This window comes from Salvia miltiorrhiza, chromosome 3 (assembly GCF_028751815.1).
Source record: "Salvia miltiorrhiza cultivar Shanhuang (shh) chromosome 3, IMPLAD_Smil_shh, whole genome shotgun sequence".
NCBI lineage: Eukaryota > Viridiplantae > Streptophyta > Magnoliopsida > Lamiales > Lamiaceae > Salvia > Salvia miltiorrhiza.
The window spans coordinates 20,770,402-20,797,131 of NC_080389.1; the positions used below are offsets into that span (position 1 = coordinate 20,770,402).

General features: G+C 39.1%; 2 protein-coding genes across 2 annotated transcripts; both read right to left on the minus strand.

The window, feature by feature from the left end:
- Positions 1-6,297: 6,297 nt before the first annotated feature.
- On the minus strand, positions 6,298-8,109 carry LOC131018518 (uncharacterized). The gene is made up of 4 exons (XM_057947236.1): positions 7,431-8,109; positions 7,015-7,328; positions 6,694-6,879; positions 6,298-6,591 (listed from the first exon to the last, which is right to left on the minus strand). The coding sequence occupies exons 1-4, from the start codon at positions 8,107-8,109 to the stop codon at positions 6,298-6,300; spliced, it is 1,473 nt and encodes a 490-aa protein (XP_057803219.1).
- An 11,422-nt stretch (positions 8,110-19,531) lies between these two features.
- Positions 19,532-23,252, minus strand: LOC131018071 (pectin acetylesterase 7-like). The gene is made up of 13 exons (XM_057946797.1): positions 22,834-23,252; positions 22,570-22,682; positions 22,402-22,485; positions 22,172-22,298; positions 21,737-21,813; positions 21,512-21,601; positions 21,293-21,417; positions 21,134-21,194; positions 20,941-20,994; positions 20,752-20,829; positions 20,191-20,296; positions 19,947-20,116; positions 19,532-19,675 (listed from the first exon to the last, which is right to left on the minus strand). The coding sequence occupies exons 2-13, from the start codon at positions 22,678-22,680 to the stop codon at positions 19,589-19,591; spliced, it is 1,170 nt and encodes a 389-aa protein (XP_057802780.1). The 5' UTR covers positions 22,681-22,682; positions 22,834-23,252; the 3' UTR covers positions 19,532-19,588.
- Positions 23,253-26,730: the final 3,478 nt, after the last annotated feature.

The following is a 26,730-nucleotide window of genomic DNA, read 5'->3' on the forward strand; positions in this document are numbered from 1 at the left end:
CTGAATCTGACAAGTATTGCAAGAACTCGTTCCTGAGGTATTCGCCACCGCGATCAGACCGCAATGACTTGATAGATTTACCCAATCTCTTCTCCACCTCCGCCTTGAATTCTTTGAATTTCTCAAAGCATTCAGACTTGCGTTGAAGTAGGTAAATATATCCATATCTTGAGTAATCGTCAATGAAAGTGACAAAATACTCATACCCTCCACGAGCCTTTGTGGACATCGGTCCACACAAGTCAGAGTGAATCAATTCTAACACATGCGAGGCCCTATTCCCCTTGGCCTTAAAAGGCCTTGCCGTCATCTTTCCTTCTATACAGGATTCGCAGGTTCTAAATGGAACAGCTTGAAAATCTTTCAAGACTCCATTTGAAATGAGCCTTTGGATCCTATTTAGATTGATGTGGCCTAACCTTAGGTGCCACGCATGCGTATATTGTTCATGAGAATAATACTTCCTCTTATTCGGATTAGGACAGATTTGTGATGTAGATGCAACATGGACAGAATTTTTAATTGGACATGTAATAGTATAGAGAGAGTTGTTCAAAATTCCAGAACAAATAGTCATGTTATTTTTCATGATAGAGACGCCTCTATCAAAAGTAACAGAATATCCATCGAAAAACAATTTTGAAACAGAAATTATGTTCCGCCGAAAATCCGGCACATATAAAATATCTCTCAAAACTAAAATGTCATCACCAAAACATAAAGATAAATCTCCAATAGCAACAGCTGCGACCTTCGACGCATTGCCCATGGAGATGGTGATCTCATCACTTTCCAGCTCCCTTGTCGGCTTGAAGCCCTGCAAGGTGTAACAAACATGATCAGTTGCCCCCGTATCCACTACCCATGAATGAGTAGAAAACGAAGCTAAACATGTCTCAGTTACTAAAACTTGTGACGTACCTTGTCCCTTTGCCTTGAGCATCGGACAATCTTTCTTCCAATGCCCAGTCTTGCCGCATTTGAAGCACTTCCCTTTTCCCGTCGGCTTCTTCACGCCGCCGCTAGGGCCGTCCACTTTGGCCTTGCCACTCCTACTAGCTTCATTGTCATTCTTGCCCTTTGGACCTTGCCACTTCTTTTTCCCGCCTTTCGACGAATAAGTAGATCCCTTGGCAGCGACAAGAACCTCTTTCCCTTTGCGCGTGCCCGTGACTCCCTCCGCCGTAACTAGAGCATTCAATAACTCATTGAGTGTATAGTTGGCCTTGCTCATAACGACGTTGAGACGGAAGTTCTCATAGGATTTGGGGAGAGTGTTGAGGATGATATCGACTTTGGCTTCGCCTTCGATACCCCCTCCTAGCAGATCAAGCCTGTCAAACAAATTTATCATATGCATGACATGATCGTGCACAGAACTGTCGTCGCTCATCTTACATGCCAAGATTTCTCTCATCATGTTAAAGCGGGCAGATCTTTCGGACTCCCCATAAACCTCAGAGAGATTTAACATGATCGTAGTCGCATCGTCCATGCCCTGATGCTGGAGTTGCAAAGTTTGCGACATAGTCATCATAATATAGCACTTGGCCATATTATTCGACTTGTGCCACCTTCTATGCACCTCACGTTCCGCATCAGTTAACTGATCTGTTAAGGCCGCGGGACGTGGAGTAGTAAGCACAAAACTGTGCTCATCAGCGTCAAGAATATACATTATGTGGCGTTTCCATTCGGTATAATTAGGACCGGTGAGAGGATTATTGGCTAGAATGTTAATAATCGGAGACATAGACATATCTGAAAGTAAACAATTTAAACATGTAAGAACATGAACGCGTATAGTTCGTAACAATAATATTGTAACCTTTTGATAAAACAATATTAATGAAACCTCCAACCGCTCAAAGAATCCATGTGTAAGCCACGCGGGTGGACGTTTACACACGAACTCCTCAACCAGACTATTTACCTAGTCGTTTAATTTTCATCCATGTCAACTTATCCTTTTGACAAAAGAAATTAATAGTTGGCACCTTAACTAGACCATATCATAATCAAGAAGGGACTCCGCGGGGAGTTGTACATTGTACTTGATATGATATCTAAGCAATGACCACAATTTAACCTTAATAATTAAATTCTCAAAATTGACATACTCACTCGGACCATGTCGCTTTCGATTTAATTACTTTGGTTATCTTATTTAAATCCATTCTCCAAAGTACTCGTAAAAATTATACAAGTAAGCCACGCGGGTGGACGTTTACTGCATAACTCCCACTACTTTAATGAATTTAAATATTTTTATAGAAATCTCATCTGACAAACTTATGAAAGGACAAATATGAAGTAAGCCACGCGGGTGGACGTTTACTCATATCGCCAATCACTTTGTCTAGAGACCGCATGTGGAGGTCTAAAATAATTTTAATTACTTAAAATTATTAAAACTGCTTAGTCTTTTTCATTCAAAAGGTTTGTACATGCTCAAGCACATAATCCTAATCATGCTTTTCTAGAACGCAACGTGTAAAACATGCTCGCAGAATTCTAAAACATGCTTAAGAAAACGATAAACCTACTTATCATGCTTGTCTAAGCGCAGTTAATAAAGCATATTAACAAGCAGAGACGAACAAAAGCAAGTTAAGAGCATAAATGATTAACACCACGACATGCAAAGAACAATAATACAAGAATTAAAATTCTTCGTGACCCATTCGTGGAATCCCAAAACTATTCTATTTTTAAAGAAAAAATAAAATAAAAAAACTAGCCCAAAACAAAATAAAACTCGGCCCGAACACATAGGCCCGTCTTTGGAAAAACTAGGATTTGGGCCCCCTAGGGTTTGAAACGCAGTTAGGGCTTGGAAACCCTAGCCGCCGCCGCCCTTGGCAGCCTCCACCGCCACACAGCAGCCACGCGGTGCACTGCCCAGCGCGCGGTCGGCAGCAGCCACCTCCCGGCAGCAGCCGCCTCCCAGCAGCAGCAGCAGACGACCCTCGCCGCAGCAGCTTCCAGTACGGCCTCCAGCGCGGGCGCAGCAGCAGCAGCAGACTCCGGCGTGGACTGGACATCAGCGGCAGTGCGCCGCCCGCTGGGCGCGCAGCGCGCAAAGCGCGCAGGCGCTGCCCCGGGCGCGCACAGCCCCGTCGCCCGCCTCCTTCCCGCCCGTTTGATCCGCACGAGCAGCAGCAGCAAGGGCGCACGGCGCCTGCCCAGGCGCGCAGCGCACAGCGCGCAAGCGCTCGTGCGCGCGCGGCCCTCGGCGTCGGCAGCCTTGTTCGCTCCGTGCCCGACGCGCCTCCGTTACTCCAAACATCGTTCTATCGTTGTTGATTCGTCGTCGTTCTCGTCTCGCTCCTCAGATTTTACAGATTACAACGGAAAAATAAATACAAATTGAAATCCTAATCTAACCACGGATTTTCTCGTGGTGAAAAACGATTACAACGTCAAACGACGTATTCCACGAATCAAAAGACCACGAAGAACAACAGCAGTTAAAACAACGCACATTATTAATCGTACATAAATTAATAATAGAGCCAAGAAATTAATCCTGGGCTCTGATACCAATTGAAGGAATATTAAACTGAATTAACGTTCCACTTTGCCCGATGATCGTTTCTTGGATTATTATTAATCTATCATACAACGATTAATCCTAACATGCTCCTATGAATTAACAGCTGCACACAGGTGTTAGGATTTACTTACTTGTGAATCGGATGCACAGATGATTGATGATCGAATCGAACGACTCCAGTTCTGATCTTCTAGACTGTATCCCGCTCTAGTCTCACCGTTGGATGGACAACGAACTGTGAGAAAACCCAAGACAGAAAGCTCCCACGGTTTCCTGCGCCTCTCTCAGTTCTCAAACTCTAATAATTATCAGTGTGTTTTTCCTGAGAGCTGACAGCTGTATTTTAATAATACAGAAAAGGGGAGGAGGCGCCAGTTTTAGGGTAGGGCACGATTTCTGTTCCTTTCTGGGCTAGGAGACTTTGACTTACCCAAATAAAGATGGGCCTCAAATAAATTAATTTATCTATGGTCAGCCCAGACCATAATTAATTTATAAATATTAGTTCATTCCACTAGAGAACCAATATTGACTTACCCCTTTATTACCGGTGATGAGTCGGGGCTTGTATTTAGACTTATTAAATCCTCGTATTTAAAATATCTGACATCCATCAATTAATTAGAGCTCTGACAGCCTAAATTAATTAATCTCTTTGTAATCCTTAAGCAGTACCACTCAAACCTTATTATTGCACCTGAACTTAATCAACCTGCAGGGTTTAGCGCAATAAACATTATTGAGCTCCTTAAGGGGATGTCATTATCCTATACGGATACGAGTACCAATACAGATAATCAGATATCATATATTAACTGCTATCACCCAAGATACAGAGTACTCAAGTTATTATATAACTCTTGCTCATAGTAAGTCAAAGTGATAGACGAATCAATATATATATCTGACATCTTATTAGTATTAAGATCTTATAAGTCACCGAGATCTCTAATTCTTCACTTAAGTCAGATAGAAGAATATATCTCATTGTGGTCCTATCAATACGTATTACGTACCAGTATAGATAAGTAGTCAAGACAAACTACTTCCATCTATACCGCAACCTAAACCAATAACTTGTCCTAGAGTTATTTCGGTTGTGATCATATTATATCTCTTAAGGTTAATCCAATTATATGGTCTTCTGTGATCTACAACACACCATATAATCTACTTATATAGAGATAAAGAACATACATATGCAATCATGAACCCAATCAGATAGGAGATTAAATAGTGAAAACATGAATCATTGTATACAAGCATAAAACGTTCTTGCTTTCAGTATACAAATCCAACAACTTTTCCTTCGGCGAACTCCCTGTGTTTGCCTTTCTATGGATTTTTCTGGTTCCGCCTTTTGGGGATTTCTCTGACTCCGCTTTTTGAGGATTTCCCTGACTCCGCTTTTTGAGGATTTCGCTGACTCTTCCTTCGGCGAACTCCCTGTGTTTGCCTTTCTATGGATTTCTCTGGTCCCGCCTTTTGGGGATTTCTCTGACTCCGCTTTTTGAGGATTTCACTGCTGCTTCCCATCCAAGCGTTCCTTTGCTGCTTCCCATCCAAGCATTCCTCTGTTGCTTCCCTTCCAAGCATTCCTTTGCTGCTTCCCATCCAAGCAATCCTTTGTTGCTTCCCATCCAAGCTTGAACACTCTGCGCGGAGCATGGAGGACCCGGGGGGTGCAACCAACTTTCGCAGCTTACGATTAAATAGTAACCCTCTGCGCGGAGCATGGAAGATCCGGGGGGTGCAACCAACTTTCGCGGCTTACGATTGAACAGTAACCCTCTGCGCGGAGCATGGAAGACCCGGGGGGTGCAACCAACTTTCGCGGCTTACGATTGAACAGTAACCCTCTGCGCGGAGCATGGAAGACCGGGGGGGTGCAACCAACTTTCGCGGCTTACGATTGAACAGTAACCCCCTGCACGGAGCATGGAAGACCCTGGGGGTGCGACCAACTTTCGTGGCTTACGGTTGAACAGTAACCCCCTGCACGGAGCATGGAAGACCCTGGGGGTGCAACCAACTTTTGTGGCTTACGGTTGAACAGTAACCCCCTGCACGGAGCATGGAAGACCCTAGGGGTGCGACCAACTTTCGTGGCTTACGGTTGAACAGTAACCCCCTGCACGGAGTATGGAAGACCCTGGGGGTGCAACCAACTTTCGTGGCTTACGGTTGAACAGTAACCCTCTGCGCGGAGCATGGAAGACCCTGGGGGTAAAACCAACTTTCGCGGCTTACGATAGCAATGAATCCTCTGATCTGCCCTTGGAGCTTGCTTTTCCCTTGCTTTGCTGAGAAGTAGTTTCGCGTTCCGTTTCTCTGTGCGGAGCATGGAAGACTCGGGGGGTGCAACCAACTTTCGCGGCTTACGATAGCAATGAATCCTCTGCTTTGTCCTTGGTGCATGCCTTTCTCTTAACTTGCTTAGGTAGCAGTTTTTGAATTTGTTTTTCCCTTGATTCGCTAAGCAGCCATTGTAAATTTGTTAATTAGGGACTATGGGTATACACCCTACTCCCCCCTCTGGTGACATGTGCAATGCTCTGCATGAACATGTTAAGTAGAGTATGGAATAGGAAAAGCGAGAATTAAAGTGAAAGAGACAACACCAGGGAATTTCCTAGAACCACGTATCTGATTTTATTGATATCATGGCCCCGAACCTCGTTAAAACCCCTGTGGGGAAAAAGAGTATTCGGTCTACAATTTGTCGTGTCATCTGAGCAACATTACACGTAGAACTTTTTCAAAGTATTGATGTTCCATGGTCTAGGAAGAGCTCTGCCGTCTGGATCCGACAGAATGTACGCTCCGCCGCCCAGGACCTCGGTGATGATGAAGGGGCCCTCCCAAGTGGGTTCAAATTTGCCCACTGGCTTCAGTGCATCGGCTCTTTTGAGGACTAGGTCGCCCTTGGCTAACTTCCTTGCTCTGACCCGCTTGTCGTATCCCGCCTTAATGATGCTTTTGTACTTCGCTGCTCTGATCTGAGCTTCTTCCCTCTGTGCTTCCACAAGATCGAGCTATGTTCGTCAGAGTTCGTAATTGTGCTCTGTATCGTAGGTAGTGATGCGATATGACTCCAATCTAGCCTCCGCTGGTATCACTGCATTGGATCCGTATACCAGGGTGAAAGACGCCTCTCCTGTTTTCGTCTTTGGGCTAGTTCGGTAGGCCCAAAGGACGGTGTCCAACTCCTTGACCCATTTCCCTCTGCTCTGATTCAACCGCTTTTTGATGCTTTCGCAAATTGATCTGTTTGCTAGCTCCACTTGCCCATTCGCTTGAGGATGAGCTACGAACACGAAACGCTAGGTGATGTCCATTCTGTCACAGAAATCCACAATTCTCTGCCCTGTAAACTGGGTTCCATTATCTGACACAAGGATCCTTGGGACGCCAAATCTGCAACATATGTTCCGCCAAATGAATCGTTCCACTGTCACCTCGTCGATCTTCCCCACGGCCTCGGCCTCGACCCATTTGGAGAAATAATCTACTGCCACTATGAGGAAACACTTGCCCCCTGGTGCCGTGGGCAACTTTCCAACGATATCTATGCCCCATTTGTCGAATGGGCATGCAGCATACATGACTCCCATGGTTTCCCCCGGGACGTTGATTCTTCCTGTATGTCTCTGACAGGCCTCGCATTTGCGGATGAATTCCCTGGCGCCTTTGTTGATGTTAGGCCAATAGAACCCTGCCCGAATGATTTTGCATACGAGAACTTGGAATCCCGTGTGACCACCATAGCAACCTGCATGAATTTCTTGCAAAGCAAAATTAGCCTCGTCGGGAGATAAGCATTTTAGCAAAGGTTAGGTAAAAGATCGCTTGTAAAGTTGATCATTTATTAAACAATAATTCTCGTAGCGAGCCCTCTGATCGGATTCTCTGCTCAACCGCTCCCCTGTCTTGAGAAAATGTATAATTGGAGCCCGCCAGTCATCTCTTATTTCCACCGAGATAACTTGTGAAGTCCCCATTTCTCTGGTATCACAGAGCAAGATGATCTCTTCATTCCATGTTTGTTCCACCACGCTGGCCATGCGCGCCAGTAGGTCGGCCTTGGTGTTTTCTTCCCGGGAAATCTGTTCGATCTTAAACTCCATGAACTTTTGCTTCATATCACTGATTTTGCAGTGATATGCCTTCATCCGCTGATCCTTGACATGGTAGGCCCCCGACAGTTGTTGAGCTACTAACTGGGAATCCGTCCTGATGATAACACATTCAGCCTTCAGTTCTGACAAAATATGTTCCCCTCTGACCACAGCTTCGTACTCGGCCTCGTTGTTGGACATCTGGCAGGTGAATTTGATAGCAAATTGATATATCCCATATCCTGGCGAGATGATGTACACCCCAATTCCGCACCCTTCTTTGGTAACCGACCCATCAACAAAGGCGACCCAAAATTCTTGCATAGGTCGGCGAGTGGTTTCTTGGATGAAATCCGCCAGAGCTTGTGCTTTGATTGCCGTTATCGGCTCATACTCCACATCGTACTCCCCTAACTCCACGGCCCACTTGACCATTCTCCCTGACAAATCTGGCCGTCCCAACACTTGTCTGAAAGGTAGAGCAGTGCGCACCACTACTCGATGTGATAAGAAATAGGGCCTCAACTTTCGGGCCGTGACCATGACTGCCAGAGCAGCCTTTTCAATTTCCGTGTAATTCAATTCGGGACCCTGGATGATTCTGCTGACAAAATACATTGGCCTCTGATGATTTCCCTCTTCTCTGATAAGCACAGAGCTGACTGACTCGTCGTCCACCGCTATGTATAAGTATAGTGTTTTCCCCGGGACTGGTTTGGTCAGAGTTGGGAGCGTCGCCAGGTATGCTTTGAGATCCTCAAATGCCGCTCGACATTCCGCTGTCCATAGAAATTTGGTCCCTTTTCTTAAGATTTTGAAGAACGGCATGCTGCGCTTGGTCGATCACGAGATAAACCTGCTCAGAGCAGTGATACGCCCGTTCAGAGTCTGTACCTCCTTTATCCCTCTGGGTGGTGTCATTTCCATGATAGCTTTGACTTTCTCTGTATTGACTTCGATCCCGGCGGGGGTAACTTTGTAGCCCAAGAATTTCCCTGTAGTGACTCCAAAAGTGCACTTTGCTGGGTTCAGCATGAGCCGATTGTTTTTGATGACTGTGAAGACCTCCTCCAGGTCAGAGACATGATCCTCCACTCTGACACTCCGCACCAACATGTCGTCAACATACACGGATATGTTCTTCGAAAGTTGCTCTTTAAAGATTTTCTCCATCATTCTTTGGTATGTGGCCCCCGCATTCTTTAACCCAAATGGCATGCTCTTCCAATCATACACTCCACAACAGACGGCGAAGGCCGTTTTAGCGATATCCCCTCTATGCATTTTCACTTGGTGATAACCCTGGTATGCATCCATCATTGACAAGAGCGCGCAACCAGAAGTAGAGTCAACTAACTGATCAATCCTCGGCAGAGGATAGTGGTCCTTTGGGCAAGCAGCATTCAAATCTCTGTAATCCACACACATCCGCCAGGTGTTCGTCTTCTTAGCCACCATCACGGTGTTCGAAATCCATTCTGGATACTGCACTTCCTCAATATGCCCGGCATCCAACAGCCCTTGAACTTGTTCCCTTATTGCGGCATCCTTATCGGCACCAAAATGCCTTGTTCTCTGTTTCACTGGCTTAACCTTCGGATCTACATTGAGGCAATATTCCGCCAGCCCTCTGTCTATTCCCTTCAGGTCAGCCGTGCTGAAGGCGAATACATCCGCGTTTCTTCTGAGGCAGTTGGTCAGTTCCTCTGTAGTTTGCTCATCCATGGAAGACCCTATCTTGGTCCGAAAGCCCTCTCGCCCGGGGAATAATTCTATCATATTGCACACAGCACTGGTGGAGACCAGGGCGGTCTTCTCGACATTGTCCCTGTCTTTTAATAAACCCGCCAGCTCCTGACGCTCCTCTGCCAGGGCATTCACTTCACCCATCTTTCCCTTTTTCCGAGTATCCGGTCCCTCCGTTAATCTTTCCCTTTTTTGCCCCGATGAGTGTGTAAGCATCTGTACGTGGCATGCTTTCGATGCCCTTTGGTCACCCCAGACCTCGCCCACTCTTCCCCCACCGATGGGGAATTTCATCTTTAGATGGAACATGGAGATTACTGCTCTGAACGCCGTCAAGGCGGGACGACCGAGTATCACATTGTAGGATGGTTTTGGCATATCCACAACCAAGAATCGCACTATCCTAGTTCTGCTGCTAGCAGCTGCGCTGTCGAGAATTAATGGCAATTCCACGAAACCTAAAGGCATGACCATTTCTCCCCCGAATCCGAATAAAGGGGCGTTCGTTGGTTCGATATGGACTTCTACTCTCATGTTTTGGAGGTACTCCAGATATAAGATATTCACTGCACTGCCTGAGTCTACAAAGATACGGTGAACAATGCAGCCAGCTATGTCTGCCATGATAACCAGCGCGTCGTCATGTGGATACATGAGCGTCCGCAGATCCTCTGCCCCGAAGCTGATGACCGGTTCCTCTGCTGCACCCGTGACTTCCATCACCTGCTTAGGGTAGTACCCCAATTTGACTGCTCGCACAACTTGTTTCTTGGCTCTGTTGGACGTGGGCGTCCCATTTTCTCCACAAATCATGTGGACCTCCCTTCTGTACGGGAAAGGGGGTTCCCGTCCCTGTACCGCTCCCCTCCTGTTATCGTGGTTATCTTCCGGCCGATGGTCCCGATTATTCTCCTACTCCTGTCGTTGTTCATTCCTCTGCTCTGGCCTCTGATCTCGGCCCTCATTCCCTCTGGCAATAAATTGATCCAGATTACCCGCGCGCACCAAAAACTCTAGCTGGTGCTTGAGATGTCCGCAATGATTGGTATGGTGCCCATAGGCGTTGTGATATACACATAATTTATTGTTAGGTCCTTGTTGTGGCTGCCCATCTCTGTAAGTCCCAGGCACCCTGAAAAACGGTTGATTCTTGATCAAATGGAAGATCTCCTCCTGTAGTTTATTCAAGGGGGTATACTCGTCGAAATGAGTGACTTCATTCACGGTGCGCTGTTGGCGGAGTGGTCCCTCTGCCTGGGGAGGAGGTACTCTCGGGGGTAACCCTCTGAAAGGGGCCCTATCCTGGTGTCGCTGCCACTCCGGTGCTTCCTCGGCTCTTTTAGCCTTATGTTTGTCATTTTCAACCTTCCTTGCCATCCTGGCATCCTCCAACTGTAAATACCCCGGTAGTCTAGACATGATGTCGTCGAAGTCCCTGGCCGGTCTGATTTGCAGCTCATCAAAGAAGAGCCCCGGCTTGAGCCCTCTTACGTAGGCACAATTCTTGATCTGGGATTCTGCCTTTGGCACCTCCAGAGCAGCGAGGTTGAACCTGGCAGTGTACTCCCGCAGTATTTCATTCTGGTCTTGTTTGATATCCATCAGGGAAAGAGCTGATTTCCCTACTCTTCGCGAGCTCGCGAACTGCCTCAGAAAACGCACTTGTAATTCCTCAAACGAACGGATGGAATTTGGGGCAAGCGTCCCAAACCACAACTGGGCGGGGCCAGTCAATGTAGTGGAGAATATACGGCACTTAATGCCCTCAGTATACATGTGTAGAGTAACCAGTCCCTCGAACCGATTGAGGTGTACTTCTGGGTCAGTGGTACCATCGTAGTCCAGAGAGATGGGTTTGTAGCTTCTTGGCAGCGTATCCGCTAAGATGTCATCGGAGAACGGACTGCGATTGTTGATGGGGTGGAACCTTGACGTCTTAGCCCTCTTGTCCTCCTTATATCTCCCATGTTCTCTCCTTTCCTTCGGCGCGTCATGGGCATGACGCTTGTGAACCCTATGGTCACGCTTCCCAGAGGAGTACTCCAACTCCCGTCCCTCTGACCGCCTGGTCTGTAATGATTTCTCTGACCTGTGGGATTTCTCGGACCGGTACGATTTCTCTGCCCTGTGGGACTTTTCTGACCTTTGCGCTCTGTCGTCCCTCTGGGACTTCTCCCTTAGTGAGTTCTCCAGGTCCTCGAGCTGGTGTTTCAGTTGCGACACTTGGTTTTTCAGTCGTGCATTATCCCTCGGCCTTTTCTCCTCGAACACGGGCTAGATGGATTGACTATCAGACTCATCAACCCTCTCCCGTCTAACAACGCTATTAAGCCTGACTCGGCTCCCCTCTGACCTTTTCTCCAATTCCTTATCGGCAGGAACCCTTTGTATCTCCTTAGGCAGCGGGGCCTGTGCATCGGTGAGTTGGTTGTTCATCTCCTGAGCAGTAGGAGGCGGGGCTTCAGTACCCTGCGGAATGAGCGCTCCTATCAGCGGAGCCGTGGTGGGAACAGTAGACAGTAGCGGGGTCCCCAGTGCTTGGCGCACGGCAGCATAGTTGAGCAGAGCCAGCATCTGCTCTGTTAGCCCGAAGAAATTTACAGATTAGGAGGCAATTTCTTTAATTTCTTGTAAATGTTTTCGCCCATTTCTTGTTGTTGGAGGCAATTTCTTGGATTTCTGTTTTTTTTTTTTTTGTAAATCTATTTTTTGGATTTCTGTCACTTGTTCTTTGTTGGCTGTTCAAAGGATGGTGTGTAGGGGTAGAGGGAGACGACAAGCACAGATAAGGGGGGAAGGCACCGGTGACGACGGCAGTATATTTTTGGAGAAACAAATGCCTCCTTTGTTAACAATATTTAAGATTCATTAAACATGTGGGACATACTCTAATACAACTCTCCTTAATACCCGTGCCAAAAAGAAACGAGCCATTAATAACGGGACGGAGGGAGTATCATTTATATAACAGGATAGTGTTAGTGTTATTTGTAAACCTATATAGTTTTATTTTTATAACAAGTATATAGTGTTATTTATGATAGTGTTAGTGTCATTTCGATATAGTGTCCCACCCGATAAACCAACCAAAACTACTCACTCTTCCATCGCCAAAACCTCTATTTTAAGCACCAAAATTCACACTTTTTTTTAATATTGAATTTTAGTAAGTATTACTACTCCATATGTAAATAAAATTAAAAATGGAGTAAAATAAAGAGTCCATACTTTATTACTAGTATTGACGAATTTTAAAAAATCAATATTTTTTTTAATACAATGAGAATAAAATATTATTTAATTTCATAATATAAGTATTTAATTGTATTCTAAAAAAAATACAAAATGAATAGGAATTCCCAAAGGCAAACATGATGAAATTGAGATTTAATATAAAAGGAAAAGAAAAAAGTAGCATCCCTTGAAAGCACAAACAGCGGACTAAGGGTCCGAAACTCAAAAGAGGATCGAAAAACGAAAAAAGAGAAATAAAGGCATCAAATCAGTACCTAAAATCTGGATAATCATCCATTTCCGACCAACTACCATGAGCAATATTATCCATTACACTCATACAAGGCCTATTGCTAAGATCAACTACAAATTCCCTCGGCTTGTAGCCCAATTCACTTGCATTCCTTAGTCGACTTTTGATGCAACCTTCCGGAACTTCCTACACCGGCTTCTTTTTCGAACCTTTTGGGCGGCCAGGCCCTCGCTTCTCGGAGAGCATTTCCATCCCTTGACTAACCTGTTCTTCTAACCTTGTAAGGCGACTAGCAATATCCCCCGACTGCATATTTGGAGAAGTAACAACCTCTTCCCCATGCTGACCTTTGCTGCTCCCGGAGTCTTCATCTTCTATGAAAGTCGTAGCTCCCTTACCAGCCGACGCCAAAAAATCATGTCGCTTAGTGATGCAATGAGCCTCCTGAAAATCATCAGCCCCACAAGTTTCCGCATTCAGACGCTCCGCACCAACCTCCCCAGTTTCATTTAGAGACATATCGGGAGACTCAACAACAAAGTTTTCGTCCACCCTGTCATTATCTGTTTCGGCCACCTTCTCATCATCCTCATTATGAAGCACGCCGTAACGGTTTTCCAATCCAATCGGCGGAAGATCACTATCCTTGACATTAGGGTCATTAACCTGTTCCTTAGGCTGCCAAGCAGGCTTGGGATCCTCCTTAGAAGCTCCTTTATGATTCTCCTCAACTTGATCAGCCGCTTCCTCATTCTTCTGCTTGCCTTTTGCTTTCGCAGCTCTCCGGCATTTATCCGTGGAATGACCAGTGATTTTACAACGAGAATAGAACAACGGCAAAGATTCGAAACCAAATTCAATGTAGAAAGAATTATTACCATCATCGATGTACATTGAATTGAGAAGGGGCAGCGCCATATTGATTTCCACAAGGACCCTGGCGAAATGCCCCACTTGGCCATTAGCAGAAACGTTGTCAATACGCAACGGATGTCCTAGGGCTCGACCAATATTAGCAATGATAACTGGAGTCCATAATTCCACCGGGAGATAATACACCCTTACCCACACTTACGCAAGAGATGAGGTTTCTTTATAAGGATCAAAGTATCGGCACCATTCTCGAAGACGTACGTGGCCCGTTGAAAGCTGGAGAACCGCGTTTCCTTTTGCCTTCTTTTTTGCTTCCAGCGTCTTGAATTTGATAGTAAAGAAACCCTTAGCCATAGGAATGAATTGGCAATCCGAGCACTGCCAGATACGCTGCAACTCTAGCGTAATATCCGCGAACGTACGCGGCTTGTCGCCTTCGCGAAGGATCATCCTTCCGATCAAAGCAAACTGGAATTCATCAAGACGCTGTTGATACTCTGATTTCGGGATCGATAAAGTAACTACCTCCCCCTCACGTTTCGAATGAAGGGTACGAAGGCCATAAGCAGGAAAATCTGGCTTCTTGATCATGGTAGGCCGAACTTTCGCGGCATAAGAGATAGGTTCGCCGGACGACGAGATTACCTGTTCCGAGTCGTTTAAGCCTCCAGAAGGCTTTTCTGTATCAGCATGAGGCGTCGACTGCAGAGAGTGCATCTTAGTAGCATCGAGTTGTGACAGCAAACCAGCGGCGGCGGCGCTAGTAACAGCAGTAGTGGCGGTGCTGATATTTGCAGCAGCGGCGAGGGGCAGCGGCTGAAGAGAGTGCCTCTTAGAGGCGTCTAGAGGGCGGGTTCGTGGAGGATCGAAGTTTGTGGAGATAGGAGGGAGGTTGAGAGCCCCCTTGTCATGAATTCCGGCCGGCGAACGGAGACCCATCGTCCAGCAGAGGAGAGGCGGCGGAGAGTTTACGTGAGATTAGGGTTTACGTGCTGCATCTTTTTCAGTCTCAAGAAAACGAAAAATGCGTCCATTCCCAAAGGCAAACATACTAGTATTAATTAAGAAATAAATATCATTTTCATAAATAATTACGAATGACACTATATGAAAATGACATTAACACTATCATATCATATTATATAAATAATACTATCGTATTCTACAAATAACCCTATATAGAAATAACATTAACACTATTATAAAGAACTCTTTTCTGTTATGCAAATGACACTAACTCTATATAGTTCTACAAATGACACTGTATAAAAATGACACTAACACTATTATAAATTACAGTATTATCTTATATAAATAACACCAATACTATTATATTTTACAAATAGCACTATATAAATGACACTATCATGTTATAAAAATAACACTATATAAATGACACTATCATTTCAAAATCTTAAAGTGTCATTTTGAAATGTTAAAGTGTCATTTGAAATGTTAAAGTTTCATTCGTAATGACGTAGTGTCATTTCAAAATCTTAGAGGTATCATTTCAAATCTCATAGTGTCATTTTGAAATGTTAAAGTGTCGTTACTAATCTTATATTGTTGTTCGAAATCTTAAAGTGTCACTACAAATGTTTTAGTGTCATTTAAAATATTATAGTGTCATTTCAAATCATGTAGTGTCATTCAAAATCTCATAGTGTCATTCGAAACGTTATAGTGTCATTCGAAAAGTTATAGTGTCATTCCAAATCTTATAGTGTCATTCGAAATCTTGTAGTTTTATTAGAAATATTATAGTGTCGTTTGAAATCTCATAGTGTCATTTGAAACGTCATAGTGTCATTCGAAATGTTTTAGTGTCGTTCCAAATCTCGTAGTGTCATTTGAAATACTAAAGTGTCATTTAAAATATTGTAGTGTCATTCGAAATGTTAAAGTGTCATTTGTATATCGGAATAGTATCATTTGAAATGTTATAGTGTCATTTGAAATCTTGTAGTGTCATTCGAAATGTTAAAGTGTCATTTGAAATGTTATAGTGTCATTTGAAATCTTGTAATGTCTTTTGAAATCTTAAAGTTTCATTTCAAAATGTCATAGTGTCATTCAAAATCATCTAGTGTCATTCGAAATGTTATAGTGTCTTTTGAAATCTTGAAGTGTCTTTTGAAATCTTACAGTGTCTTTTGAAATCCTTTAGTGTCATTTGAAATCTTAAAGTTTCATTTGAAATGTCAAAGTGTCATTTGAATTCTTGAAGTGTCATTTGAAATGTAATAGTGTCATTTCAAATCTTGTAGTGTCATTTCAAAATGTCATAGTGCCATTTCAAAATGTTATAGTGTCATTCGAAATGTCATTTGAAATGTCATAGTTTCATTCAAATTTTTAAAGTGTCATTCGAAATCTTATAGTGTCATTCGAAATCTTCTAGTGTCTTTTGAAATCTTGTAGTATCATTTCAAAATGTGATAGTGTTATTTGAAATATTATAGTGTCTTTTGAAATATTGTAGTTTCATTTGAAATCTTAAAGTTTCATTTGAAATGTCATAGTGTCATTCAACTTTTTGTAGTGTCTTTTGAAATATTGTAGTGTCATTTCAAATCTTAAAGTTTCATTTCGAAATGTCATAGTGACATTTCAATTCTTGTAGTGTCATTTGAAATCTTAAAGTTTCATTTGATATGTCATAGTTTCATTTGGAATATATCTTAAACTCTTACAGTGGCATTATTGCAATGTAAGAGTGTCAATTAAAATATTTTTAATTTACAGGGTCATTTACATATTTAAATAGTGTCGATCAACAATGGAAGTTAAAACTACAAGAATTGGAATGAAACTATATCATTTATATAATGAAACAATGCAAGTTAAAACTATAAGAATTGGAATGAAACTATATCATTTATATAATGAAACAATGCAAGTTAAAACTACAAGAATTGAAATGAAACTATATCATTTATATAATGAAACAATGCAAGTTAAGACTACAAGAATTGGAATGAAACTATATCATTTATATAATGAAACAATGCAAGTTAAGACTACAAGAATTGGAATGAAACTATATCATTTATATAATGAAACAATGCAAGTTAAAACTACAAGAATTGGAATGAAACTTAATGCAAGTGTCATTTAAATATAAATGTAGTATGATTTATTAATACATATAGTGTTATATAATAAGAAAAATAGTGTCATTTATATATATTAAAAATGTTATTTAAATATAAATATAGGATCATTTATTAATGTATGTATTGTTATTTACTAAAAAAATAATGTTATTTATAAATATATCAAAAATTTAGAATACTAAGAAGAAGAAAAAAAGACAAAGAAGAAAACGAAAAAAAGAAGGAAAAAGAACAAGAAAAGAGAAGAAGAAAAAAGAAGAAAAAGGCGAGAAAAAAAGAAGAAAATGCACAAAAATAGAAAATCGAAAAAAAAAACGAAAAAAGAACGATTTAAAAGAGAATGAAAAAAGAAGAAAATATGAAAAAACCCAAAAAAACATTAGCAATGGGAATTGAACCACAATCAATGAGTTATTACATGCACTTAACCAACTGTACCAACCAACATATACTAATTTTAAGCAATTGTATAAAATGTATATATTCGTGGGTTCAGATTTGGGTCATGGGCGACCTGGTTGTACCGTACACTTGGGTGCACCCAAGACTATATCATTTAAGAAAAAGAAAAAAAAAACCACCGAACTGTACTTAATGTTCAATTAGGTTGCGTTCTCTTTGATTGTAAAATTATCATGGAAAAATAAGGGATAATCAAAATTTCACCCTTTAAATTCTTCTTTTCTTTCCCCTCATTTCCTACTTGATCCTTACTTATTCCTCATTTTTACGTAATATTATCACATCAAAAATGATGTGATAATATTATTCCTCCTTTCTAGTGAAAATGAAGAATGGTTAAGGGGAAAAGATTGAAAGGATTTAAAGGGTGAAATTTTGTTTATCCTTTATTTTTCCATGATAAATTTACAATCAAAGAGAACTCACCTTTAGAATAAATTGTGACTCTGTCACTTGGTGTAATCTAAAAGATACAACAAATTTTGATTTTGAGTAATGCATTAAAACGATTGTTACAATAGTCTATAACGGTAATTGTTAGTATAATTTACATCAAGCAATCCATAATGTGCAATCATGTGCAACACATATTTCCTCTTCTAGTATTGATAAATTTGGGTAATAATGAGGGTTATATGATCCATCATCCCCAAAGCTAAGTAGAGAGAGACAAAAAGAAATTCTGCATTTGGTGTTTCATATTCCCCGGTCCACGAAAAATGGGACACAATTATTATATTTGGCGTCCACAAAAATGGGGCACTTTTCTTTTTAGTACATAAGCCCATCCTTTTTTCTTATATTTTATCTTTACAAATATCTCTTATTTATAAAAAGAACACCACCTTTAATTCAATCTCAATCACTCTTTTCATACAATGGTTGGACCATTTCTCTACTAACCACCAATTTTATTAAAATATATATGAGCCCAAAAAATATGCTCCATTTTTGGTGAATGGGAGTATCAGAATTGGTGGAAGCCCAGGCACAATAATACTGTATTGCAATTTTTTATCAAATTTTTATGGTTCCAACTTCCATGTCATATCAATAATAATATTTTGAATTGATCCAAAAAATTATGCATCCTTCAATTTATTTTTTTACTGTTGATCAAGAAATTCTCGAAACAATTAACTGCCAGATTAATATATATATATAGGGAGAGGTTCAAATAAGAACCACTAAATAAAATTAGAACAGAGAACCATTTTAAACCATTCGATCATCAAGATCTACGGTGGATGCATCATCTTGGTGGATGAATGCAGATCCTGGGTTCGAATATATATATATATATATATATATATATATATAGGGTGCGGTTATAGTGAGAACCACACTTATCGTGAGAACATAAGAACCATTAAAATCAATGCATCTGCTATATAAATTAATGCATTCGCTATTAAATTTAATGCATCCGAAAATAATAAATTTTTTGCTCCATTCGGGATTCGAACCCAGGATCTGCATTCATCCACCAAGATGATGCATCCACCGTAGATCTTGATGATCGAATGGCTTAAAATGGTTCTCTGTTCTAATTTTATTTAGTGGTTCTTATTTGAACCTCTCCCTATATATATATATATATATATATATATATATATAGTGGAGTTCTATGGAGACCACCTACTTAGATGGAGAATAGAGACCACATCATGTCCGTTGGATGAATCTGAATCAAGGGACCATAAAATTCCATGATATTAAATTAATTTGGTATGTTTATGAAATCCCGTGAAATGCTCCATTCATTTTCTGATGTGATACCATTCGTCAATGAACGTAATAGTTGAACATTAGTATGTTCATTTATTTTCCTACAAACATATTGTTGTTCATTTGTTTTTCTACGCATATATCATCGAATATTAGTATGTTCATTCATTTTTCTACGAACATAGCAACGAACATTAGCATGTTCATTAGTATTTTCTACGAACGTGTGGGAGAGAGAGAGAGAGAGAGGGATGGATCAGTGAGGGAGAGATTTGATCATAAATAAAAGATTTGATTAGTTGTAATTAGGGAAATAAATAAATATGGAAAAATTACAATAATTAATGGACGAATGATCACCATTAGATTAAGCAAGATCGACGCACAAAATTTGGTCTTCATTCTCTATATAAGAAGTGGTCTCCATAGAACTCCACCCTATATATATATATATATAATACAACGACACATACATGAATACAAATTGCAAACTTCACATTTATTAATAGCACTGCGGAAAATCAAGACTTTCTATGAGCTTGATCGAACCGCCTTCAAAGTACCAATTACTCACGGCTTGCAACATGTTCTGCAAAAAAAATATTATACAAAGAAAAAGTATTATTTCGAAGTAAGATAGATAAATCAGCTTCTATCTATGCCTTTAAAAACAAAATTAAAAAGATTAATAATGGTTCCCTATTTTCTCCTTAGTAACTCGAATCTCTAACCTATTGATTGCGCTTTGATCTATGTGTTAAGTTTGATTTTTTATCACAAAAAGATTATATATATATATATATATATATATATATATATATGTGTGTGTGTGTGTGGATATAAAAGTGATTAACACTCACCATATTTTCTAATTTGATTGTGGAATTAGGGTTCCAAAACGGATCAATCAAATATTGTTGATCGTTCGCAGATGTGGTAACAGTATGAGTAAAGCATGGGTATATGAACAAACCGCGTGATGGATTATCGGGGAGTTCCATAATTGCATTCAAGAATGCCATCCCGAAATCTGTTTTTAAGTTCCAACAATTTAATTAGTGTTAAATAATAATTGCATACTTAACTCAAAATAAGAATAGTTACCCTTTATAAGTTGCTTTTGAGCATCTGGGCTATTCTGCAAATCACGCAACCCCCTATCCCATTTCTCCCAATCAGGAGAAGTTCGAGGCACCAAATTATTTTGAATCTGAAATAGCACAAAATTATTTCATCTACAGATAATTAACACACAATTAACTCTTCAAAAATTTTGAAATATTTATATATATAGTTTTATAATGCAAAATTTTGGATCATTATTATTAAAATGCGATTTTATTAAAAGAGGAAAAGAAAAAACCTAAAAAAACCCTTGAAAGTACAAGAAAAGCAGACTAAGGGCCGAGCCTCGTTAAAACCATTTTACGGAAAACCCAGAGGGAAAAACCGTAGAAAGGAAAAAGAGTACCCGTCGAGGAGACGAAACAAAAAAAGGGGGGGAGAGAGCGGAGGGGTGAGTTTCCGAAACTCCGGCCTAACCATCGTCCCCAAACCCACCTAGCTCTCACCCCGCAAAAAAAGACAGAACAAGGGCAAATGGATCATACTTCTCAAGTAATTTCATTTATATAGGACTTTTTTTAATAAAAAAAATACATTTACCTGATAGAAATCAAACGCACTATTCAAAAGGAATAGTGGAGTTTCGACATCCCCAACAAAGTATTCCGGAAAAAGACACTGCAAAATTGTCCAACATAAGCAATAATTAATTTAATATCAAAGTAGTTAACAAAATATATGATGCTTATAATTTTTCGCCAGATCAATACTAAGAATCATGTAACTTACCAAATTCGGATCTATCCTCTCTGTGCACGACGTGGGCAAAAAGCTCGATATATTCTAACAAATAATAAATAAATTAAATAAAACTTTTGATCTATAGCACTACGATATGCGATAAGCATCAGTTTTGTAGTATTTTTTTTCAATATTACATAAATTAGCAAATTTGTAGATGCATGCTAAATAGAAATTATACATGGAACTTGATGATCGATGCATAATACCCTTGTCTGAAGTCGGCATTAGGAAGATCCTTTCTGTCACAAAAGATAGGTAAATATATATATCAGCACACAATATATAGTTATATGTGAGGAACTAAACCAAGGTTATAACTCGTCGTTAAAAACCATACGCTCGAATGAAAAATCCGGCATCTGAAATGCATTTAACCCTGCTCGCGTTTGGCAGACGTGCTCGAAATTCATCACAATGCAAGATTGTCGCTAGACCTCCGGCCGATCTGCCAGCAAGTATAGCCTGCAAATATATATATATAAGAAATCATAATCAAAGTAGAAACTTAATAATATATGTGATATATATAGCATCAAAATGATATTTAGTAATGTACATTATCTGCACAATTCATCCCTTTTGCTAGCAGGTCATCTATGACAGCATCATAAATCCGAGACCCTCTGAAGTCGAGTTGCGTTTGTCCCTAAATTAAAACAAACACGAATACATTAATTGTCAGTATATATATATATACTCTTCAATTTATTTCTTGTGTAGTAACAATTTAAGAAAAATAAAAGAAGAGAAAGAAAGGTTCGATCGATGTTATAGAACTTACTTGACCAATCATGGAGTCTCCGAGAAATGATGCTTGGTCACAGTAGATAACGTAGACTCTATTCCAATTATAAAAATCTGAAATTCACAACATGAAATCGACTCTCATAATATAGCTGAACCGAAAAAAATGTTTTCCACTGTGTTGAAAAATAGAGAGCCAGTTTACACAGAACAAAACTTATTAGAAGAAGAATTGAGAATTCTGTATATAAATTAGAAATACAAAATAAACCCCAAGTAAAAGAAATATACAAAATAAACACTATTTTTTATTAAAAGCTTAATCAAAGCGTGAAAGCAAAATAAAGAGGAAACAAAACATTTTTTTAGATTCTAAAGAAACATTTTTTGACCCAAGAGGAACAAAATTTGACAACTCTATGCTTTTCCATTCTATATTTTAGGAACATCATGCATAATTATTTTTAGTTACCCGGATTTATATCAGGGCTTTTGTTAAGGATTCCAGTGAGTTTAACAAAGTTTATGCCTCGACTACTCCCAACGGATGTGGTTTTGTTGCGTTGGCACGCTTGGTTGTCTTCGCACCATCCTCCTCCCTAAATTAGAACACATGCATGCAAAAATATAACATAATTAAAATATTACTATTGATTAAAAATTAAAAAGAAATCAAAGACATGAAAATAAAAATTAATCAACCTTTAGATAGACTATCCAGTTTGTTGCTCCATCTCCATATCCAGATGCAAGATGGTACCCAGCGGGCGACCCATCTAAACAAACTACAATGCAACGAGTTTCGTATAAGTTGAAATGAGAAATTAATCAAATAAGAAAATAATGTAAGATTATTGGTAAGTAAATATTTGCATTTCTCTCGTAGGCGTTGACGACCTCAGTGAAAGGGACCTCATCGGCTCCAACACGCTGAGCAATTAGCAGAAGAAGAGCGCAAAACACAAAACCCCGAGCTGCCATGACTAGGAGAGAGAGAGAGAGAGAGAGAGAGAGAGAGCAATACTTCGTATATATGCAATTAATTTTTTAAAATAATTAATCAAACTCAAAATTAGAGCTCAAAATTAATAACTTAGGCATAGATATACATCTTGAATGAATTAGAGGCAAAACCTTGAGGAGTTGATTCTTCTGTGTTGCTGTTTTTCTAGAGAGAAGATTTGAAGAAGAAAAGTAAGTTTGAAATGAGAGAAAATTTTAGCTACCAAAGGATACGATTTTTGTGCAAGAGTGAAGAATGGTGGGTAAAAGGGGAGTTATTTATTGGATGGGAATTGAACTCGTTTAATTAAACGTCAATTTTCATTACTATTAATAAGAGAGACGGACTTGATTACTTTGTGATAGAATAGAGATGATTAATCCTCTGCAGAATATAGGTATCAGTCATATTCATACTAATTAAATATGAAACTGCTATTAAAGAATGATTATTATATGTACAGAGAATGCATGCCAGGAATAGCTTCACAAGAGGCTTTAAAAATAAATGAGAGCCTTGATTAAGAAAAGAAAACGTCAAAAATAAAAAACAATAGTTCAATTTGTACATTATAGTTGTTCTTCAAAAATCATATTATAAATGCTCATTTAAACTTTGTTATTCTCTGCAGCAATTCATAGAGGAAAAGTAAAATATCCCAACACCAACCATTGCTCTACCCCCGACTCGACATAGCATGTTCTTTATAAAAAACAAAGCTCAAGACTTTCCTTCATTTCATTTTCATCGATATTCGGGTTAGGAATTTGGGGGCTAGGGTCTGTGAGAGGAGATTACGGGGAGGGATCGAGAGAGTAGGACGGTGCCTCTTAATTAAAAACAACATTAAGTACGTGGCATACACAATTTACCTTTTAATTTTAGTCTTCTAAATACTCATATTCAAAAGAAATGAGCCAATGAATATTGTGTAACTCTCTTTCCTCTCCATAGAAACAATTATTTCAATGAAAATAACTATATTTCACAAAACAGGAAAAAAATGGATCGTGATTGCTTCTGCATACCTAAAAAAAATGTGAGAAAAGAAGAAATCACTTTGTATACAGTAGAAGTGTTGTGTACATGATTGATGGTGGAATGAAAGCTTGCTTATTCATATTCTACATAATGTACCAATCGATTACCAAAAGAGGATTCTGTGATAATATCTTTTTCATTCATTATACCAGATATTCTCATGCACATATAATGAAATGTCTGGCTCCATCACTAGGTATGGGGTTGTGGGCTTCTAGTTCTACAGAATTTATTTTTATGACTTGACCACAAAATTTATTTATTAGACTTGTAGTTGAGTGAAAAACTAGAGAAAATTGGAGTGTGTGTTTCTAGCTCACTCATTATTTCTACCGCGAGTTCTTTCCTTTGCTTCTCTTTTTTTTTTTTTTTTTTTCTGATTGATTCTTAGTTTCATATTTTATTTGTAAGGATATTTAAATTTGATGATTAATTATTGTTCTATTATTTGAAAAGTTTCTTGTTTCTTCCCTTTTTCAAAGACTAAGAATATATTTCAAACAAATTCTAATAGTTATACATTACGTACATTATTTATATACTGTTACTAAATTTTAATAGCTAATTATAAATATACACTCAAGTTATGTAATAGTTTGTGAGGAAGGGAGCTAAAATTTAATTAAAAAAAGTATTCTGATAAATTGTTTGATCCAAATCTAGATTTGCACCATTTAGCTGAGAAATTGTTTAAATTAAAACTGAAAAGGCTTATTTAATTATAAATACTTTAGATGATTTTTTTTATTGTATAATCAACTATTGATTTTGCTGAATATAAACTCAACCATGAAATATTAAGTATATCTTTAACATTTTTTTTTTGTATTTAAGAATTATGATGTTTATTTATGATCTTTCATAAAGAAGGCGGGGTTGAAGGAAGAAAGGACTAAGCCGACTAGCGATAACAATCGGGTACAACGGGCACGAATAGTCAGGGGCGGATCCAGGATTTGAGGTTGGGGGGGGGGACTGAATTTATTGATCTACGATGTATGTAGACATTTACACAGGGGTTCGGGGGCGGGAGCCCCCGAAGCAAATTTTTTTGAACATTTCGTACACTTTATTTTCATGCGTTTTTTAAACAATCACTTAATATAATAGATATATGTTTGCAATTCAATTAATTCAACATCAAGTAGATTGAAAGTATACAAAACATGATACTTTTATGCATTCTTTTAAAAAAATATATTTCATTTTCTAAACAAATAAACTAACTTTCATTGTTAATAATTCGTAATTTTACTTTTAACTTTAGAATGGACTCAAATTCAACATTAAAAATTAAATAAGAAAAAAAATAGGATAAAATAACATAAATGTAACAAATCAATGTACAATTTCAAAGAATTAATATGGATAGTTGGATATACTAGAAATAATGTATTATATTTTTTCTTCTATTTCTTATTTATATACACATATACATATATATAGATATATAAAGTAAAATAAATTTCTATATTAAAAAAAAAATGGGAGTGGGCTTCAGCGCCCCCCCCCCCCCCCCCCTGAATCTGCCACTGCAAATAGTGACTATTCATGTCCATACCCGCGAACTAAATGGATAGTAAATTTTAATCACGGACTATCCGTGGATATCAAATGCTATCCAAATTTGCTACCCGCTACCCATCGAGTATCCGACAACCCGCTACCCGTCAGATACCCGTCACCCGCTACCCGTCGAATACCCGCCATCCGCTATCCACCGGATACCTGGAAAATATAATTTAAATATAAATTAATAACAAATCCAAATCACATAGTTCAAATCCAAATCTTGCATTGATGTTCAAATTCACAAATGACAAAGCTTAAAGAGTGGATTTTGAAAATAGCCTATTTCTTTTAGAAAACTTAAAATTACCCATTAAGATAGAAACTCAAAAAAATACTCACACTTGCCATTTTACCACTTTAAACACCACCCTTTAAAAAAATCCCGCATTTTACAACCAAGTGGAATTCACAACCAGAATTTTTTGGTTGTGAATTCACAACCAGAATTTATTTTGGTTGTGAATTCAAGTAGTTGTGAATTTGAGTTTTAATGTTTGAATTCACAACTAAAATCATTAGTTGTGAATTCACATCTAGCAATGGAGTTGGTTGTGAATTCGAGATTTAACATTCGAATTCACAACTAACACTAGCAATTCAACCGTGAATTTATCAAACTGGTTGTGAATTCTCGAATTCACAATCAAAACAAGTAGTTGTGATTTCTAGCTTTAAAACTCGAATTTACAACCATGATTTTATTTTGGTCGTGAATTTGAATTTTAAAGTTTGAATTCACAACCAGGATTTATTTTGGTTCTGAATTCAAGTAGTCGTGAATTTGAATTTTAAAGTTTGAATTCACAACCAAAACAACTAGTTGTGAATTCAAATTTTAAAATTTGAATTCACAACAAGCAATAGAGTTGGTTATGAATTCAAGAACAATTAGTTTTGAATTCATAATTCTGATTGTGATATTAAGAATATTAAGCTGTGAATTCATAGACCTGATCGTAAATTCAAAACCTGCTTGTGAATTTTCTAGTTGTGAATTTAAATTTTAAAATTTGAATTCACAACCAGCAATAGAGTTGGTTGTGAATTCAAAAATATTAAGTTGTGAGTTCACAACTAGAAATATTGTTTGTCGTGAATTCACAATTAGAAATATTGATAGTCGTGAATTCCAGTTTTAAATGAATTCACAACTACAAATATTGTTAATTGTGAATTCTAATTTTAGTTGTGAATTATAGATCTAATGTCACGACCGCACTTGCTAAGGATAGCAAATTCGGGGAAACCGCGACTAAGGGAGGGAATTTAGGAGCGGGAGTAAGAAAGGGGCATATTCGGTTTCTTGATGACTCGACTTGTATAAGGAAATCAATCGAAATATCTAGATATCAATGAAGGCCACAAGGAGACCGTACATAATATTATCCCAAAACGGGGTACTCAATAGTTTTAGT